The sequence below is a fragment of the Topomyia yanbarensis genome, chromosome 1 (genome assembly GCF_030247195.1).
Source record: "Topomyia yanbarensis strain Yona2022 chromosome 1, ASM3024719v1, whole genome shotgun sequence".
In the NCBI taxonomy this organism is placed as follows: domain Eukaryota; kingdom Metazoa; phylum Arthropoda; class Insecta; order Diptera; family Culicidae; genus Topomyia; species Topomyia yanbarensis.
In genome coordinates this window covers 94,662,194-94,681,963 of record NC_080670.1, presented here as the reverse complement: position 1 = coordinate 94,681,963, position 19,770 = coordinate 94,662,194, and the positions used below count along the sequence as shown (strand labels likewise).

General features: G+C 37.9%; 1 protein-coding gene across 8 annotated transcripts in view; it reads left to right on the top strand.

Moving 5' to 3' along the window:
- The window catches only part of LOC131678068 (uncharacterized), a 133,498-nt gene extending 114,540 nt beyond the window's left edge, over positions 1-18,958 (top strand). For 6 of the 8 annotated variants that reach the window (XM_058958201.1, XM_058958203.1, XM_058958198.1 and 3 more), the window contains 5 exons: positions 15,878-15,955; positions 16,010-16,477; positions 16,538-16,843; positions 16,896-17,321; positions 17,373-18,958. In XM_058958201.1, coding sequence (XP_058814184.1) covers positions 15,889-15,955; positions 16,010-16,477; positions 16,538-16,843; positions 16,896-17,321; positions 17,373-17,554 — 1,449 coding nt within the window. In that variant the 5' untranslated portion in view covers positions 15,878-15,888 and the 3' untranslated portion in view covers positions 17,555-18,958. Of the gene's footprint in view, positions 1-15,639; positions 15,769-15,877; positions 15,956-16,009; positions 16,478-16,537; positions 16,844-16,895; positions 17,322-17,372 lie in introns of those variants that run through there. The other 2 variants (XM_058958205.1, XM_058958200.1) reach the window with 2 other exon arrangements.
- Positions 18,959-19,770: the final 812 nt, after the last annotated feature.

Below are 19,770 nucleotides of genomic sequence, written 5' to 3'. Positions count from 1 at the left end.
GATCCAAAATAGGTAACCCATACCTGTGAAACGTTTGTACGGGATACACCTGCAATTCAACACACTCGATCTACCAACAATGAAATCAGATGTAAAGTCATCAGATGACACGGGGCAGGTCACGACCAACGCCAGAATAACTGTATGCTCGGAAGAGTTCAAATGTGCTTGAATAGTCTACAGACAACCGACATGATGTATTTTGATGTGCCGTGTAACAGGAATATTCACTAAAAAAAATTATCAATGAAGCGGAATCCGGAATTACCGGGACCGATCGTTAAGTAGGACACTGTATCCAAATGTTTTCAAATATGATTGCATTCTTCACAGATCACAGAATTTGGTGTGTAGCGTGACAGGAATAATTACTAGAATTGTTTGGTCCAAACTACCATATTCCAGAATCGTTAATAAAGTGTCCCCATTTAACTTTGAATTTGCCTTTTCCATAATTTATAGGGTTGATGTTATTTGATATGTCGCATGACAGAAATGATTAACAAAAATGTTTGATCCGAAAAACCGGATTTCGGAATAACCGGAATTGATCATAAAGTGTTCCTGTGTGCCAGAGTGACTTTACATGATAGTATTGTTCGTATAAAATCGAGCTGGTGTACTTTGATGTGCCGCGTGACAGGAATATTCACTTAAAATTTCGTCCGATAAAATCCGGAATCACCGGAATGTGTCGAAAAGTTTCACCGTGTGTCCTGATGACTTTACATGTTCGTATTGTTCATAGATCATCGTTAAAGTGCCATATGGCAGGTATCATCAACTATAAATGTTTCACATACATGGGTAGCGCATTTCGTATCCACTGAATCCTCTAATTCAGAACCGCTTCCACGTTGCCGGAAAAAGCCTACATGATACCAAAATAAATTAATACTGTTCAAATGTACGGTAATGTATTCAATACATTTTATAATAATGCCAGACTTGCAGCTAAACTTTGGAAAATTAAAATGCACCAAATGACCCTCATACTAACTCACTGAACATCCGTATAAATCCAAAACCGACCACCTGTCCAGACCACCACATACAGCCTAGGAAGTTTGAATGAATTTTGATCATTTGCTGGTAATTCACTTCAAACGGTTTGAAATATACGACACGCTTTAAGGACGGTTCAGACGATACATCAGCTTCCGTCAACGTCAACGGAGCGTCACCGTTCCGTCAGGATAAGTTTAATACTTTTCTCTTGTGCCCGTTCACGCCGTTCACACATGCCGTACGTCAAAATGTTCCGTGCTGTTGATGTTGTGGGTGAATGCTTCAATTTAACTGCATGTAACTAATCTTGACGTTCCGTACCGGTGACGGAATCCTGATGTATCGTGTTAATCATACTTTACTTGGCACTATTGATTAGTATACGTATGTCAGAATTACATAAAAACAGTGAAATGAAATCGCTGTTTTTTGCAAAAGTAACGTTAGTTAGAATTAGCAAGGTTTTGGCAAAAACCGGTTTAATCCACCTAGCAGTGAGATGAGACATTTCTTACAAATTTCTCTATTGGATTAGTTTGCAGAACTCACGAGAAGTAAGCACCCAACTAGAGGTGGGATGAAAACAGTTTCTAGTCTTGCACGAATACAATCTCGAATAAACTGAATAAATTATAGAAATCAACAAAACGACCGAAAGAAAAAAGTAAAGTAAAAAATGAAATAATAGGTTTTTAAATTCATAAAATGAGTAGAAAAATTAATGTAAATCAAAATTAATCAAATGAATCAAATGAATTAAATGAATCAAATGAATCAAATGAATCAAATGAATCAAATGAATCAAATGAATCAAATGAATCAAATGAATCAAATGAATCAAATGAATCAAATGAATCAAATGAATCAAATGAATCAAATGAATCAAATAAATCAAATTAATCAAATTAATCAAATTAATCAAATTAATCAAATTAATCAAATGAATCAAATGAATCAAATGATTCAAATGAACCAAATGAATCAAATGAATCAAATAAATCAAAAGAATCAAATGAATCAAATGAATTAAATGAATCAAATGAATCAAATGAATCAAATGAATCAAAAGAATCAAATGAAACAAAGGAATCAAATTAATCAAATGAATCAAATGAATCAAATGAATCAAATGAATCAAATGAATCAAATGAATCAAATGAATCAAATGAATCAAATGAATCAAATGAATCAAATGAATCAAATGAATCAAATGAATCAAATTAATCAAATGAATCAAATGAATCAAATGAATCACAAGAATCAAATAAATTATTTAAATGAAATGATTAAAACTGAAAAAGTAGTCAGATTATTAAAATGAAGAAACTGAACAAAATGAATAAACTGGAAAAAATTAATAAAATAAGTTAAATGAATGATATGAGTAAAATGCCAAAAAGAGTAAACTGATCAGAGTGAATCCAAAGAATGAAACGAATAAAATAAGTAAAATGAACGCAGATGAACAAAACGAATTAAAAGATGCTGAATGAAATAATTAATTAAAATGAAATGGTCATATATTTGAAGCTAAAAACATTTTTGAATAAAGAAAATGAATAAACCGGATTGTACGAATTTGAGAACCATTGCATCAGAAAGTTTTGAAATGTTTTTGAAAATCCCATCTTCTGAGATAAGGCTAATAAATATGCAATGGACTTTCTAGGGCTTCCATCTTTTTTTGGTTTTATTATTTTTGTTTACATGCGTCTTTACTTGACGGCGTCGTTTTAAGATTATCTGGTGTTTCTACTTTATTGCTGTACCTTAATTAGTTATCAGGAACCTGGAATGTTCAATTTGCTTTGGAATTCGAAGTTTACTTTTTGGTCACATATTCCTGAAAAAAGATTTATGTACAGAATAGAATTTACAGGTCCAGTATTTTAACGCACAATTGAATACAGTAAAGTGAGACAAGGTCACATGTGCTTTCAAGCCCCTTGAACAGAGAACGACAGGGAGAATACGATTCGTGAATGAGACAGGTAGATATTTCAAAGTTTTTATTTGCATTGAAGTAAATAGTGTGAAATGTCTAGGCTATGTCGATAGCATAAAAGCCGTGCATTCAGTTGATTGCAATGCAGTCTCTTTCCATTCATCCTTATAGCTTTCATATTGTTTCGTTCGGAATTCTCGTGCAGGAAATATGGATAAATAAGTCCTATACAGACCAATACTGTGAAAAAAATATGTTTCAAACTACTCAGTATATCCACACATGGACGACGATAAGTTAGAAGACACATTGTAGTTGCATCCCCCATCGAGAGTGGGTACTTTGGGAGACTTCTTTTCCTGGATCTAATTTGTGGATATTTTTGGTCTTTGATCCGTTATTTTTCATGAAAGTTCATACCAATACAACGAATGTGCAGCTGATACAACTCATGGTTCATTCGCCTGCGCCACGTTCCGTCTTCCATCTGCACGCCACCATAGATGGTACGCAAAACCTTTCGTTCGAAAACTCCAAGGGCGCGTTGGTCCTCCACGAGCATAGTCCAGGTCTCGTGGCCGTAGAGGACTACCGATCTAATCAGCATCTTGTAGATAATCAAATTCGTGCGCCGGCGAATTTTGTTCGACGGAGCGTCCTCCGGAGTCCAAAGTAGGCACGATTTCCTGCCAAGATCCGTCTCTGAATTTCTCTGCTGTTATTGTCGTCGGTTACCAGTGAACCCAAATACATGAATTCGTCGACCATCTCGATTTCCTCACCGTCAATCCTAGCTCGGGTGGGAGGTTCACATTGTCGTCTTTAGAACCTCTTCCTCTCATGTATTTTGTCTTCGAAACGTTGATGGCAAGTCCAATCTTTCTGGATTCAGCTTTCAGTCTTTGAGCATATATTTAATTCAAAATTCAATAGAGATACGAATAGTTTAAATATCGCACGTGGAATGTCTCTTTTGAAAATTTTCATCGTCAAACTTTCATATTACCCAGTTAAGCCAAATATTTTTCTGATATAGCCATGAATTTCTTTAATTATAGTGTAGATACAGGCTTTGAATAGAATTGAATTAAAGTTGAGTTGATGTAGCAGCAGACAAGAAATAGTTTTGTTTTCTCAAACCTTCACAATTACAATTAATAAATATTTCAGATTGGCAGAAGATCTTATCACACAACTTAGAAATGGATACAGAAATAGTTAGATAGATGCGATAGAAGAGAGACAGAGAGAGTAAGAGAGAGAGAGAGAGGGGGGGGGAGGGAGAGAGAGATGGAGGGGGGGAGCGTGTGAGGAATGGCAAATGATGGTTAATGCAGTGACATTATTTTTATAGGTATATAATTATGATATATTGATTTCTTACATTCTTATCATAAATAATGTAAGTAGTAATTTTTGCGCCATAACCAGTATAACCTAAATCTTGCAAAAGAGTTAAATTTTCGCTAGATTTTTGGGCTTCAAACATACAGTTGCTTTCGGTGACGCCACGAGTATAATTATATGAGAAATCTTTTATCTCACTACTAGGTGAATTACTTGTTGATCTGTGTATTGATATACAATCCAACATTTACCTCATGATTGAACGCAATGCCTAATCCAAGGGATAAATACTAGAACTCACTGTTTCTTTATCAACACATTATTTTGTCTTTGAAGTGAACTTATATATTGATTTTTGAGAAATAGTTAATTTATTATAAAGGTAATTCACAAAATGTTCTCAACATCGAATTCCTTGAATCACGTAGATGTGTTTTCATACCCCGATATTCAAAATCGGTTTAGTTTTGCCCCTAAACACCAGTGAAGCAATACTCTGTATGAAACAATCTCATTTTTAGTTAGGGGAAATTAGTAAGCGCGGACTAATAATACAAAATGTTCACTATCTCCGCCGCTCGTACACGGATTTAGACAATCTATAGCTTGTTAGAAAGGTATTTTTACAAGCTTTCTATTTGTGTGCAGTTTGTGGGACAAATTATATTGTTTGAAAGTTATTTGCGAAAACCTGCTGTGTTTTGACAAAATCGCCCATATCTCAGAAAGTAAACAACATATCGAAAATCAAAAATAATAGTGTCAAATGGCAATGTTAGGCCTTTTATTTGAAACTAATTTCATTAAGATCGGTTCAACCATTGCTGAGATAATTACATGACATTTTATACATACATACATACACACATACAGACATTGTCTCAATTTGTCGAGCTGAGTCGATTGGTATATGAGACTCGGCCCTTCGGGCCTCGGAAAAAGTTTTCAAAGTTTGAGCGAATCCTATACATTTCTTTTGTAAGAAATGTAAAAAAGTGAAAAATAAAGCAATTGGCTATTATCTACACATTTGAACACACATTTTGTACAAAACAGATAGTTGAAATCAATATTAATTCGTCAAAAGGGCGAAATTGTTTTTTGTAAACGAACGTTTCGCTCATTAGTCTGCTGCAGAGTGGAATTTCATGAAAAATATGCGTTAATGTAAATTTTTACCCTTCGTAGAAGTAATTTCAATTGTTTTCTGCTTCGAAATTATTGTAAATTAAGAGAAACCATCAAAATAAAAGTTTGTTTACAAATCTTATTCGCCCTTTTGCAAATTTAATATGGATATATTAATCGTGCTTTTGAAAACACGAACATTCGTTTTTTCGCGTCGCGTGTGATCGGATGTTTTTTGAGGAAGCTACGGAATTATTAGTTTTCTTGGACAATTTTCTAAATTTACACTGATAAGTGCTTACTTTGAATAAAAGAGATTTCTAGGAGAATTATATAGTCGTGATTCGCTGTGTTACGGTGTAATTTAAATATATATATATATATATATATATATATATATATATATATATATATATATATATATATATATATATATATATATATATATATATATATATATATATATATATATATATATATATATATATATATATATATATATATATATATATATATATATATATATATAACGACGAAAATACGGAGACAATCCAAAAATTGAAAAGAAGAATTCACGAACATCGAGTACTGTAGTATGGACAGCGCCCCGTATCGCATATATTTTGAACTACGAGCAAACGGCGGAATCGAAAGGATAAACAAATTCTCGCTCGGAGCAATGCTCCGTAATATGGGAGATTTCAAACAATACATCACCGATATGAAGTACATTGGACAGCATAAGATTATGGTGTTTTAAGCAGCTACGTTAAAGCCAACAGGTTAGTGGAGACCATAAACACTGGAAGTAGCGTATATAAAACATACATACCAAAACACTTGGTTTGCATCACTGGCGTCGTTTCCGGCATTCCCGTAGATATTGGTGTAGACGAAACCAAAGCGGATACGGAATGTGAGGTTCCGATTGTTAATATCGTAAGGATGACGAGAAAAGACCCCGAACTTGGAAGAGTCCCGTTGAGCCGATTGATGGTCACATTCAGAGCCAATGAACTACCGACAAGAATAAAAAATTTTTGTTGCGCTAGCAGAGTCACACCATTCACACCCAAAGTCGTGATTTGCCTCAAGTGTCTGCGATATGGACACCGTACTGAAAATTGCAGAGGTGCGAAACGTTGCGGTAAATGTACTCTACGGCACGAAAACACAGTGGATTATCAGTGCTGTGTAAGTGCCTTATCACACTCGACCCAACTAGCTCAATGAATATTCTCTCAGTAGTTTCGTAGTTTTAGGGATCAGTAGTTATCGTAGTTTTAGGGATCAAGCGGGGCCGGCAGGGAGTCATGTCAATTTTGGACCTGCCGATTGGATCAATAAAGATGGATACGGAGTGTTGTGTATAATTTGATAATTCGAATAAATTATGGTGGCTTCAGGTTGTTTGCAGTTCACTCCCGAAACTCAAGGTCTTCCAGCCCCTATTCACGTTATGATCAGAAATAGTTTTGTCGGATTAACACCAAGGTTTTCGCGACTCCTATGTGCGTAGAATGATAATGACATTATTTTAAAATTACTTCCCTTCGTTCATGGGGGATTACCATCTTCCATTATAATTTGTATCGAATGGGTGAATTGGGGTGGGTACAAATTGTTTAGGGCGCCATAGAAAAATTGAAAGTTCACATTATCGTCTGGCTGACTGATGACTTTCTCTTTTTCGAATCTTAGTACTATGCGGAAACCGATCGAGTGGTTATTAAGACCACACATCGCGGCAGAGCATTCGGAAAGCAGATAGCTCGTTCGAAGTACCTGTTAGTGTACCATGGGTTTGGAGATGAAAGTGATCGAATCAAATCGGCTGCGCTGGTTACAGTATTATAAATCTGATTGGCAAACGATGTAGGGCTAAGGTCATCTGTCAAGGATTGATTAAACAGAGTGGGTTCTGCTTGGAGAAATGGATTATGAGGAATACCTGAAGTTACAGTCATACTAGTTGAATTAAGGGTAAAGAAATTGGTCTGGAATATCTTGCGGTTGTTGTTGAAATAGTTATTGAAACTTCGGCGATGGTACCGGTAGCAGTCACTGGGAGTTATAAGGCTACTCTAAATGTTGGGGTTGGTATGATTAGCTAAACTGTTGATCGATTCGGAGTGACCTGATTACTCTGGTTTTGGCCACCCTGTGCATTGGAAATAATTGATCCGCTCGGAATTTTCTCCATTGCTTAGACTTAGCACTGTTTCGACTGCCAAAATTGTGACTCGGAATTTGCTGATATCTGTTGAACCGCCCACAGCTTTCACAAGCCATACTTTTTTGAAGCAGTTCACCATTTTTTGTTAAATAAAAATCTACTCGCACGTCGGCGTACCTTTTTAGTACCTTCTCCCTAGAAAACATCTTACGCATTTACCATACGCTGACAAACCCTACTGATCGCAATATTTTATCTGAGAAAGCCGCGTGAACGAATGATCCTAACCCGCGCACAATGGAATTCAAGGAGGTGCGTTAGAACAATGTAACACAATTAAACTCAACGTGGCTTCCAACAAACTATATACACGCGTTCTTCTATTACAATGGTTCAAACAGTTTCCATCTCACGCGGGGACTCCAGGAGGGAAGCCTAAGGAAAATGATCGAGACACGTGACGAATTATTTTCGAGTCTCCCCGAGTACGGGTAAAATATTCTAATTGAAGATTAGAATATTTGTATTTTTAGAGGGATCGCCAATGGTAAGTGCAGGTTATCACACTCGACCCAACTAGCTCAATGAATATTCTCTCAGGGTCGGCAACCGCCTGGGGAGGACTCGATGAACCCGAACTTCCTTGTTTCGAAGCGAATTTAGCGAGAGATGTCTTTGAATGGAGTACTGGCTCTGAATGAAAAGAGAATTCACTTGATTACAATTTTATTTGCATCGGTACCATGCGGTTTGTCGTACGTTGGGGCCCATTGCTGAACGGCAGAGAGGGAGAGGAGAATAGCATACTTGGCATAACTCACCAGAAGCGATGAATTACCGGCCGGCAGGCGGCGTTGGTCGGTTAGTTCGCCGATAGTTGTATTCCACGTTCCGAAGGTCCACTGTTCCCAGAACGAAGAGGGATGTGCGTCGATCTCGGCGCTTGGCGACGAGGGGTTTTGCGCTGCATTATGTGGAAGGTGGCGGTGGGGAATTCGGGGTTCTTGGAGCCGCATCCTTGTGCCAGACGGTTCCACCAAAACGTACTCGTTCCCGGAGATTTCGTCCAGCCGATGGCGCCGTCCGTCGGATAATATCGGGGTCGTCTTCTGGTTGGACACACACTTCACCCTACGAATACTACACCGAAAGATTTTTCTTCGTTCCCGTAGGAATTTTGCACACATTTACTAGACGGGTTTTGGTTGCTTATTTTCGGCTAATCAAGGTAGCAAACTGTCTTTTGGGGTAACACACTGGCTAAATCGTGTTGTCCCTTCTCTGGTCTGCCATCGGCTGACTTTTCCTTATCTTCCTTCTTATCCATCTCCTCTCCCTTTCCTGTCCTCACCTCTCTAATTCTCTCTCCCTCTCCCGGTTTCGACCATTGCAGGATACAGTAGTGGTGAGCAGCCAAAATATCCCATGAAGGTGGTATAATTTTCGCTGTTCAAACTGTTGGGTTTTTTAAGGGGTTTAGTTATTAATGCGGTCGTTTTCCGTCTTTTGTTTCGTTGCGGTTTTTCCGTTACAAAATTTATTTATTTTTTTTATTACCGTTTAAGAAGCATGGCTGCCTTGGACCCAGATAATTAATTCCGGTTCCATAAAAGAACCTAGGCTAAGCCCCAACACCTGGTATGGATGTTCCGGGGTGGACGCAGAAGGTCTCTTTTGGATTTCTGGGTCTCTATACAGCAGTGGGCCCATGGTATCTTAAACGGTAACGTTCACATGAATATATGTTTTCCGAAAGTGTACGTTGCTTAATTAAATAGTAGTAGTTTTATTGAAGTTAGTATACTAGGTTAAACAAAAAAAAATACAAAAATTATATCACAAAAATAAACTAAACTAATGACAGTAAACGGAAAAGAGCCAGATAAACAAATGAAAAAGTTTAATTTAATACACTTACACGCTAAATCTTCAATAGTATACACAAACTCAACAGCTGCCAGAATGCAATACGGTGCATACATTGCAGAAGCAAAGAACATACATCAACAGATGAAGGATGCCCTGAACGTAAACGACAACAGGACATTAAGTTTCTGATGTCAAAAAGGAACCTGACATACATAGAAGCCAGAGAACAATTTCCGACGATAAACCACAATATGTACGAACCTCTACGTAACGCTGAAGAATTTCCAACCATCGAAGAAAATTATGCTTCGATGACGAAAGGAAATTTTACATGGAAGGACCCGTTGAGAGAACAATGGAGTCAAACAAACCAGGAAAGAAGATCAGTACAGGCTGCGGTAAAAAATCACAAAGAACAACCGAGAACTAATCTACAGTTACGAGGAAAATGAGTACGAATGGAGAAGTTTGCAGAATCAACAAGCAAACAACGTAATTTGATTGTTGGAGCATCAGGACACGAAAACACTAACGGTTCAGCGTTGAACAACACACACGTCGTAACGGACAAAGAACGTTGGGAAACAATGTTAAAACAAGCGCAAGAAGTCGACAGCAGATCTCACCGGGAATCGGTGATGTCATTCTACACCGATTTTGTTGGTATGCTAGGAGCGAAAGATGAAATCAAAGAGATGTTAAAAGTATGCACCAGAAAACATTTCAATCTGGCTAATTCAGTGGTACACGATATAAAAAAGAATCCTGACCTCGCTCAGGAAATGCTGGTAAATTGAAATGGATAACACAATTTTTAAAATTTTTCAAGCGAATGTTCAAAGCCTATCGAAAAACAAAGCTGAAATAAATCGTGAACTTATTGGCGAAGGATACAGCGCAGCTATACTTTCGGAAACATGGACGCAAACTATTCTAGAGAACTCTAACGCATATAAATTTCCAAATTATCACTTCATCTGTCACTCTAAGGATGATAACTATGGTGGGGCTGCAATATTGCTCCACAACAGTTCGAATTACACTATATTATCGATACCAGTGGTTTCAAGACTTACTCAAGTCGTCGGAATCAGAGTTGCACATTTGGACATAGTTATAGCATCAGTTTATGTCAGCCCAGCTATCTCAATCGCAGAATATGAAAAAGATATTCGGAAAATATACACAAATCTAAATAATTATAAACAAGTCATCATTGGTGGCGATTTCAATACGCACCATTCAACATGGGGCGATGCAGTATGCGACAAAAAAGGAGAAGTAATGATGGATATTATCAACAGCAGCAATTTCTTAGTTATGAACGACGGATCCAGTACCTATGTGCCACTACAGTTAAACAGGAGGTCCTCAGCAATCGACCTAACATTCTGCTCCACCCAATTGCTTGGAACATTAGAATGGAGCGTGTTGAACTACGGGATTGGCAGCCATCACATGGGCATAAGAATACAATGAACTATGGGAAAAAAGAACAATGGAAGTTATTTTTACGACAAAAAAAAAAAGATTCTGCAGCAAATGGCGACACTGGATACATCGCAAGTGCGCACCGTGCAAGACCCCACAAAGTGTGCAATAAAGATACATAAGAATAAAAGGAAAAAGGAAGTGAAAACCCCAAAGTTTTGGTGGTCAACGGCAGTTGACGAAGCTTGGAAAGCAAAAAATACAGCAAGAAACGATTTTAACCGTGTATCGAGTGTGCAGAACCTTATCGAATTCAAACACAAAGCAGCAGCATTTCAGCGAATGAAACGGGAGGAAATAAGAAAAAAGTTCGAAGAGTTTCCAGATGAGGTAGGTCCGTTCACCAGTTCAAAGGAGCTGTGGATGAAGGTTCTCCGACTAACAGGTAAACGCAGGTACAAAAAGGAGAACAACTTACTGTTCGATGACGAAAAGATGGCAAATGAATTTCTAGACACACACTTTGGAAAACATTACCCACAACCACATGATTGGCCAATACCAATAAGTTCGGACGACCTATTGACCACGGAAAACTGGTCAAGAATTCTGACAAACAAAAGAAAACCTTCAGCACCAGGGACAGACAAACTAACATACGAACTACTCAGACAACTACAACCAGACGTAACCAAAAAAATCATTGACGATGTAAACGGAATGTGGAGAAGAAGCCTATTCGATGATGCCCTCAAATCCATCAAAGTGGTAGCAATACCTAAGCCGAATCGCGACCGAAACCTGCCATCCGGTAAACGACCAATCTCATTGGTCCCTACGATTACAAAAATTGCAAATACTGCTGTATTGGAGCGACTCCAGACCTTCCTCGACACTGAAAACACTCTCCCTGAAAACTGCTTTGGATTTCGACGAAAATTATCAACAAATACATGCGGTTCCTTCGTGCTCAACTGGATTAAGCAGAGTAAGCGAGACAAGTTCGTCACGGCATTAATATGCGTAGATCAATCAAACGCTTTCAATGCTATTAAGGTAGATAAACTAGAAGAAACGCTATCGAGGATAAATGTCCCACAAGACATTCAGCAGTGGATTTCCTCCTTCCTACGGAACAGGCGTATCTCCATGCAGCTACGAGACAAAGTTGTCAGTCGAACGGTAACCAATGGGCTTCCACAAGGGGATACCCTTTCCCCAACCCTCTTTAATATATAAACTCTAGAACTTCATGACATAAGTAAAACGGGAGTAGTCCTCGTGCAATATGCGGACGATTTCGGAATATTGGTCAGAGCAAAAAGACTTGACTCGCTAAATGAAACCGCACAGGAGTACATGGATGTTTTTTGCGACAAAGCGAGGTCGTTGAACCTCGAAATAAATCCGGAAAAAACGAAAGCAATACTTTTCCAAAATAACGATAAGGAGCTAAACATATCATTAAATGGAACACATATCGAAACAGTTAGGAATCATAATTACCTAGGCATTATATTTGACCGGTACCTAAGCTTCGGCGTACACATTAAGAGCGTTCGTACAAAAGTGCAAGATAAGGCCTATTTACACCCTCGGTGAAAATGAACGTGAACTCGATGCGCACCAAATTGTTTTTCCAATATCTCACTTATTACTGCATAGAAATTGATGAAACTGGATCTAAACGATAGTACATTAATATACTTAGCGAATCCATGCACAATTATTCGATATAATTGAATCAGTGCAATAATATTCCTATTCCCCGATCATTTTAAATATTCCACGGTGAAATATGTTCGCAGTGGATGTGTCACTTGTTCACCGGGAGTGTAAACGCGGCGATGGACGGAATTGATACGAAGTGGTGAATATAAATGTCATTGCTGTTCACGGTGAACGTTCGCCTTCGAATACCAGATTGCATTCTGACAAACTGTAAACTGCCAGTTGAGCGTGAAATCGTTGTTCACTGGTGAAACTGTTCACGGCGTCATCCACCGTGAACAATGAAAGATATTCAACACATGTTCACGTTCATTTTCACCGAGAGTCTAAATAGTGCTATAGATTGAATATGATGAAAGTTTTAAATGCGACGAAAAATGGAGCGCATCCAGAGACGCTTACCCGAATACACAAAGCATTATGCGGAAGTGTAATAAAATACGGAAGCTCAGTTTACAACAACGCAAAAACGACGAACCGCAAAATGGTATCAGTGATAAACAACCACTGCTTGAGGAAAGTTACTGCGGCAACCAAGACGACACCCTTAAATACACTTGCAGCTTTAAGCGGACAAGAACCACTGGAGCTAAGATTCGAATACGTGACACAACGAGAGATAGCAAGATACATATCCTGGAACAATACAGTAGCAAAGCAACTCAAAGCGATAGACATACCTACGAAGATCGAAAGCATGGACAGCTACACCTATATGGAACGAATATTTTATAAGAACAAAGAAATGTTCAACTCCATTATGATAGTCTGCAAGCTTAACGGTAGAGTGACGGTGAATATACAAACACATCTGGAAGCACTGGATACAGCTAAACAAGACACTAACCCCAGGAAGTTAAAGCAAGCTGCCCTTTTCGCAATGAGTGGTGTGCACAAAGGCAGAGGTAGGATATACACTGATGCGTCCAAGGACGGTACGGCGTGTGCAATAGGCATCTATATTGAGAATACTAAACAGCGTCTCAGTTACCGCTTGAACAACGAAACGAGCATAACATCCGCAGAACTCAAAGCGATCAGAGTGGCATTGGATTGTGTGGAAGATCAACATGTTAAAGATTTCGTCATATACACGGACTCGAGAGCCGCTTGTGTTATGTTAGACAGCGTCCAGCATTCAAAAGAGGGAGAACAATGGATCGGTGCAATGGATTCCTAGTCATGTTGACATAAAAGGTAATGACATCGCGGATGAACTTGCTAAACACGGCCTATCTTCGACTAGACGGATAGATAATCAGATAATGCTGAGGGATGCTCAAATACAGTTTAAAAAACAACTCACAATAGTATCAGTCATACTCAGCCGAAAAAGGAAAAACATATTACAATATCCAGCCGAACTTTTCAAAAGACCCATGGTACAAGGGGTAAACTTTAAGGGCCAAGACATCAAATTACTTAACCGTCTAATGTCTGGGCATGATTTTTCCAAATACTGGCTAGCAAAAATGAAGATAGAAGATGATTAAGATTGCCCTATCTGCTCTGAACCAGAAACAGCGGAACATATAATCTTACATTGTCCACGTTTTGAAACACTCCGTTTAAAGTACAGCTTTGAAAACAAATTTGAAAAACTCATCAATGTTTTTCAAACCAAAAATATGATGCTATACAAGGAAATCATTGCTTTTGTACGAGAAGCCAAAATGGATTTTTAAACTAAACAAATCAGCACAAATACAGTCATCTCATTAGTCGTTAATTTGGTTAACAGGGCATATAGTCTGTGTTACTAGCTCTTATACAGAGCTGTCAGAAGAATTGAGTTCTTTGCGACCGGTCTCACGAACACTAATGATGTTTCCTGGTTGAAAACAATCCCATTTACTTTTGCCGTCTTTGTTTATTATTTTCCACCAGCTTGTGATGTAGTATTTGTGTCATGTGGCGTGTATGAACATGAGCCGTAGAAAAGTCTATGACGCACAGAGGAGTAATTGGGGTCGAATCCTGGCCAAAATTATTTGCTGCTGCAATTGTTGTTATTATGCCTTAATATGAACTAAAAATAGACAATAACTAGTTTTTGGAACAATTTGGCATCTACCCACTTACCAGTGCAGAGGCCAATTTTCTATATCCTTTCAAATACTAGTCATTTCTAGGTGATCTTTGTGAATACATTTATTTTTCCAGTTGCATAAACATTTGATCAGTGGGAAAGGGAGAAGAAAAGGGACGCCTGTGCATATTTTCATAGAGATACATGTTGGCAAACATAGTATTTGGCCCTACAGCATTTCAGCGTACCTCAAATTAGTATAAATATCAATATTTTCAAATCGCTTGGGATTGGTGGATCGGACAAGATCGGAAGAGTTCGAATATTTTTTGAATAGCTGAAATCTTGTATTGTAATACTGCTTCAGCAACTTTGCCGGATCTAGCCGTATAATGTAACTTTTTTATAATTCAAATTTGGAATAAAATGTTCAAACAAGGTATTTTTTAAAGTTGGTGCAATACACAGCAAGTTTACTTTTTTTAGTTAGTTTTAAGCTGAAGTTAAACAAACGGTTGTGTTGAACTACGTTTGTAATAATTTTTTTTTTTTTTTTTTTTTTTTTTTTATTTCAATTATAGAGGTTTTAACCTTAAGGTCATTCGCCTCTTCGGGTTAGAAAAATCTCTTAGGAAAAATTTCTAACCCTATGTGCGGGGTCGGGACCCGAACCCAGGTGCGCTGCGTACAAGGCAATCGATTTACCAATACGCTACGCCCACTCCCCGTTTGTAATAATATTATCTTATTTAATACAGTCATCATCACTAGAAAGCGATTTTGCTGAATATATAACGAAAACGATTAAAATATCCCTTAAAATATCACCATTGGGCATACATGCAAAAATTCTTTAACAATTTTTGATATACTCCTAATTTTGCCACGTTATACAGTAGGTTCTTAGGTATGTAAAAAAAATATAACGAAACAAAAAAATCGAAAAAAAAAATATTTTGGTTTTTGGCCAAGAATTTGTTCTAGTTACTCCTCTGTGTGACGGTTCGAGTAGAAAAAAGAAGAAGAAGAAGAAAACACGAAACACAAAAATTGGTTTCCTTACAAATATTCCATTTAGCGCTAACGTCACAATTGTATAAAAGGGTAATCCAGAACGAATATTGTTTAGTCAAATATTTTTCTCATCCTTAATTCGGGACTCGGACCACTGTGCATTGATACATTCTAAATGTGTATTCTCTTCTCTATTTAGATCGACATAAAATGAAGCTCAAAAGCTTAATGATCGTACTAGCTCTGATTTCTTCGTCCTTTGGAAGAGTTTTGGAAAGTATGATATTATTACCATTCGTTAGACTCAATACAAAAATTTCTATTGTTCTAGCCAAAATATCAAAGTTGACTAATAAATCACCTATTGTACTTAGACAAGATGTCGAGGAATATAGCGATAGCGAAAATGCAGTGGATGGAAATATATCAGAGTCGAATACGGTAGATGAGACAGATGCTAGTGAAATAGTTAATTGCTACGAAGTTAACTGCAATGAAGCTAGCAATGCAAACGCAGACGAGGAGGCCAATTCAGAGAACAATGAGGTATTGCAAGAAATAAATCAAGTTCCTCAGGAAGCCGTTAGTGAGGCTCCTGTTGTCAATGTTGATGATGCCAATCCAATAAACCGTTACTGCAAATGTACTACATACGAGTGTAACTGTTGTCGTGATTTTCTGCTGCCCCTTGTTCCGGTTAAAGGGCCTGGGTGCGCTACTATCCAATACTTAGATGGAAATCGCATGTCAATTGGAATTAAATTTGGCGATCGAGTGTTAGCTAATCGTGTAATTTCAGGTGAGTACAATATAAAGCACTAATCCGTCAACACCGTTCAATTAATCATTTTTCAAATAGGCCGAAAAGCTACACCTGTGTGTATGCCATTACCTGGCGGATTCAATCGATTTTGTGGACGAATCTATGGTATAAGTCGACGAGCAGATGATTTCTTTAAAGCTTGTCTAGGATTGGAGCTTCGCGCAGATAACGAAATCGAGGCGGTTCTTCGGGTATCATGCTTCAAATTTGGCCCACGTGGCCTGTCGGTCACTGAACCAGAGCCATTGCCACCTGTTGAGGACATTGATGTTGAAGAAGATGATGATGAAGAGGATGATGATGAAGCTGATGATTTGTTGGGTTCATTTGGTTTAGGCGATGGTAAGCCTACTGTTGTAATATTATGCTCATATAATGAAATTTGCGCTCTTAGATGATGATGATGATGAAGATGATGATGACGACGATGAAGTTGCTGAGCAGGATGAATCCGAAATTCAATCATCTGATCCGAGTTATACCGGCTTCAGTTTATTGGAAGAAGATTTGCTAGGAGATCTGCTTGGCACTACCAACCAAAAAAAAAGGAACACGAGTTTGCATAAAAAAGGTGTCAATAATGCTAGTCGTAAAAATGTTCAAGAGAAAAAACCGACGAAAGAATATAAAGCAGGTGTGCCAGAGGTGCACAATAAAAATGTCACAGTATCAAAAATAAAGCATAAAGATGAGGATAACTCTGACGAAATTTCAGCTTTTGTTGAATCTATTGTGTCCGAAGGCGATGATGAGAGCACCGAAAATGACGATGACAACAACGAAGACGATGAAAGAAAACAATCAAAGAGAGTCACTGAAGGTTAATTTTAGCAACGCCTACCTAAGCAATATCGACACAATTGAATTAAAGGTGTTCTACTTCCAGAAACGTTCGTTACACCTGCAGAAGAAAATGAAGAAGATGAGTACGATGAAAGTGAAGAAGATAACGAAACAATAAATGAAGGGCTCGACATAGATAGCAAAGAATCAAAGAAGCCAAAATATGGTTTCAGCTGGACCAACTTTACGCGATTATTCCGAATACTTTAGAGAGTACAATAATGAAATTTATATAAATATTTTCCATGATTTGTTAGGAGTATAACAACCTAACAAATCATTGAACGAGGGCATAATTTGTAAATCTGTTCAAAATAGTCGTAGTTTCAATATTTATTTATTTTAATTTATTCTAAAGTTAATGCAATGATAAACAATGTTTGGACAACACATGTCTCCTACTTGATTTTTTTTGTTATTCAGATGTGCTTCGCTGGTTGAGCCACATCCTCTGTGAAACTAATGAATTTGATTCGCTAGTTGGACCCTGATGCGGCTCATACACGATACGATAGGTCGTACGGTCGTGTTAAGTACGATTAAAGCACGATTCAGACGATACATCAACTTCCGTCAACGGAACGTCACCGTTCCGTCAGGATAAGTTAAATGCGTTTGTACCCGTTCACACGTCAAAACGATCCGTACCGTTGATGTTGTGCGTGAGTGCCTCCATTTAACTTCATGTAACTTATCCTGCAGGGTTGTTAATCGATAATTAATCGTCATCGTCGATAACGCTAACTACCCGTCTACGTCATCGGAAACTCCGTTAACGATAATGTATCATCGGTTTCATCGCCATCGTCGATAATTCATCGGTGGTTATCGCGATACATTTTGCGTTACTTTCCCGTTTATTGGAATTGATGCGGTTAACTTTCAATTGTTTAGAAATAAATAACTATTGAAGGACATGTTGTTGGCAGTTGAAATTCAATAGTTTTGGACATTTTCTATGCATAGGGGGGGTTCCGACGATGTGTCAAAATGGGAATTTTTGTCAACTTTTCGGGAGTGTTTTATATTGAAGGCAAAGATATTGACAGTTGACAATCAATAGTTTTGGACATTTTCAGTACACAGGGGGTTCAACGATGTGTCAAAATGGATTTTGTTCAACTTTTGGGGAAAGTTTATTATATTGAAGAAGCTATTGGTAAATGAAAATCAATAGTTTTGGACATTTTCAATTCACAGGAGGATCCACCAGTGCACAGTGTTTACAAAGTGGCAAAAAGTGAAAGAAATTCTTTGAACCACGAAAAAACATTTTTTATCTATAGTGTCTTCAGCAAAGTTTAGTTATATTTTTTTTGCATTTAAAAAGTTAGTTGAATTAGTTGGGTGATTAATCCCTCTAAAGCTGAAGAGCAAGTTTTTGTTTGATCATTTATGAAAATAAAAAGGAACTTTATTTGGCAAAGTAAGTATTAACTTCGCTGAAGTGACTATGTGTCTGTCTGTCGATTTTAATATACATTTGTGGAGATTTTTTTGATATGCCCCTGAAAATTGCTTTTTTCAAAATACTTTTCCTGGTAATTTTGTAGAATTTCAAAATGTTCCAAGATTTTGTTCTGCGTAAGAAAATACAGAATTTTTGTAATGTAAGTTTATGGTTGTATACCATTTCCCCGAAAGCCATTTCCCAGAAAGCCATTCCCCAGAATTCCCTTCCCCAGAATGTACCATTCCCCAGAAAGACATTTCCCAGAATGTACCAATCCCTAGAAAACCATTATCTAGAATGCCCCATTCCCCAGAAAGTCATTCCCCAGAATGCCCCATTCCCCAGAAAAGTTAATGGTTTATTCATTATTTGTGGTTAAGCCAAAGGTTTGCGCATACCTAATTCAAGGAACCTATGCGGTGTTAAGCTGCTGAGGATGTGTCGTCGAAAGCGGCGGCCTCTCGCAAGCAAACCTGTTAGGGTGCTTACAGAGTGACCGCGAGAGGCTGAGGGGCGGGTACTGATAGTAGAATGCGAGGAACCTGCTTGCAGCATATCAAATCGTCATATCGTCAGAGTAAAAGCAGGCACTTCACTCTGACATCATCCCTTTGGTTTGCAGCAAGCAAGTTTCTCGCATCTCGCATTCTAATGTCAACATCAGCGCCAGCTCAGTTTCTCGCCGCCACTCTGTAAGTACCTTTATCCTCTCGTATAACCGGTTTACTCGAACATAGGACTTGGTTCCTTCTTTCAAACATGAGCAGTTCTTTGAATATGTACGCCAAATAACTTTTGCACGCAAACTTGTGATCTTTTCGTCTGCCCGGTTTATTCAAACATATATGTTGATTCCTTCTCTGGAGCTTCGGTTGAATCCACATTAAAATCGAAATGAATGCATATTTTGACAAATGGTTTCGTGGGTTTTAGAGCATTTATCTTTCTTTTGTATTGGGAATGTTTCGTACGT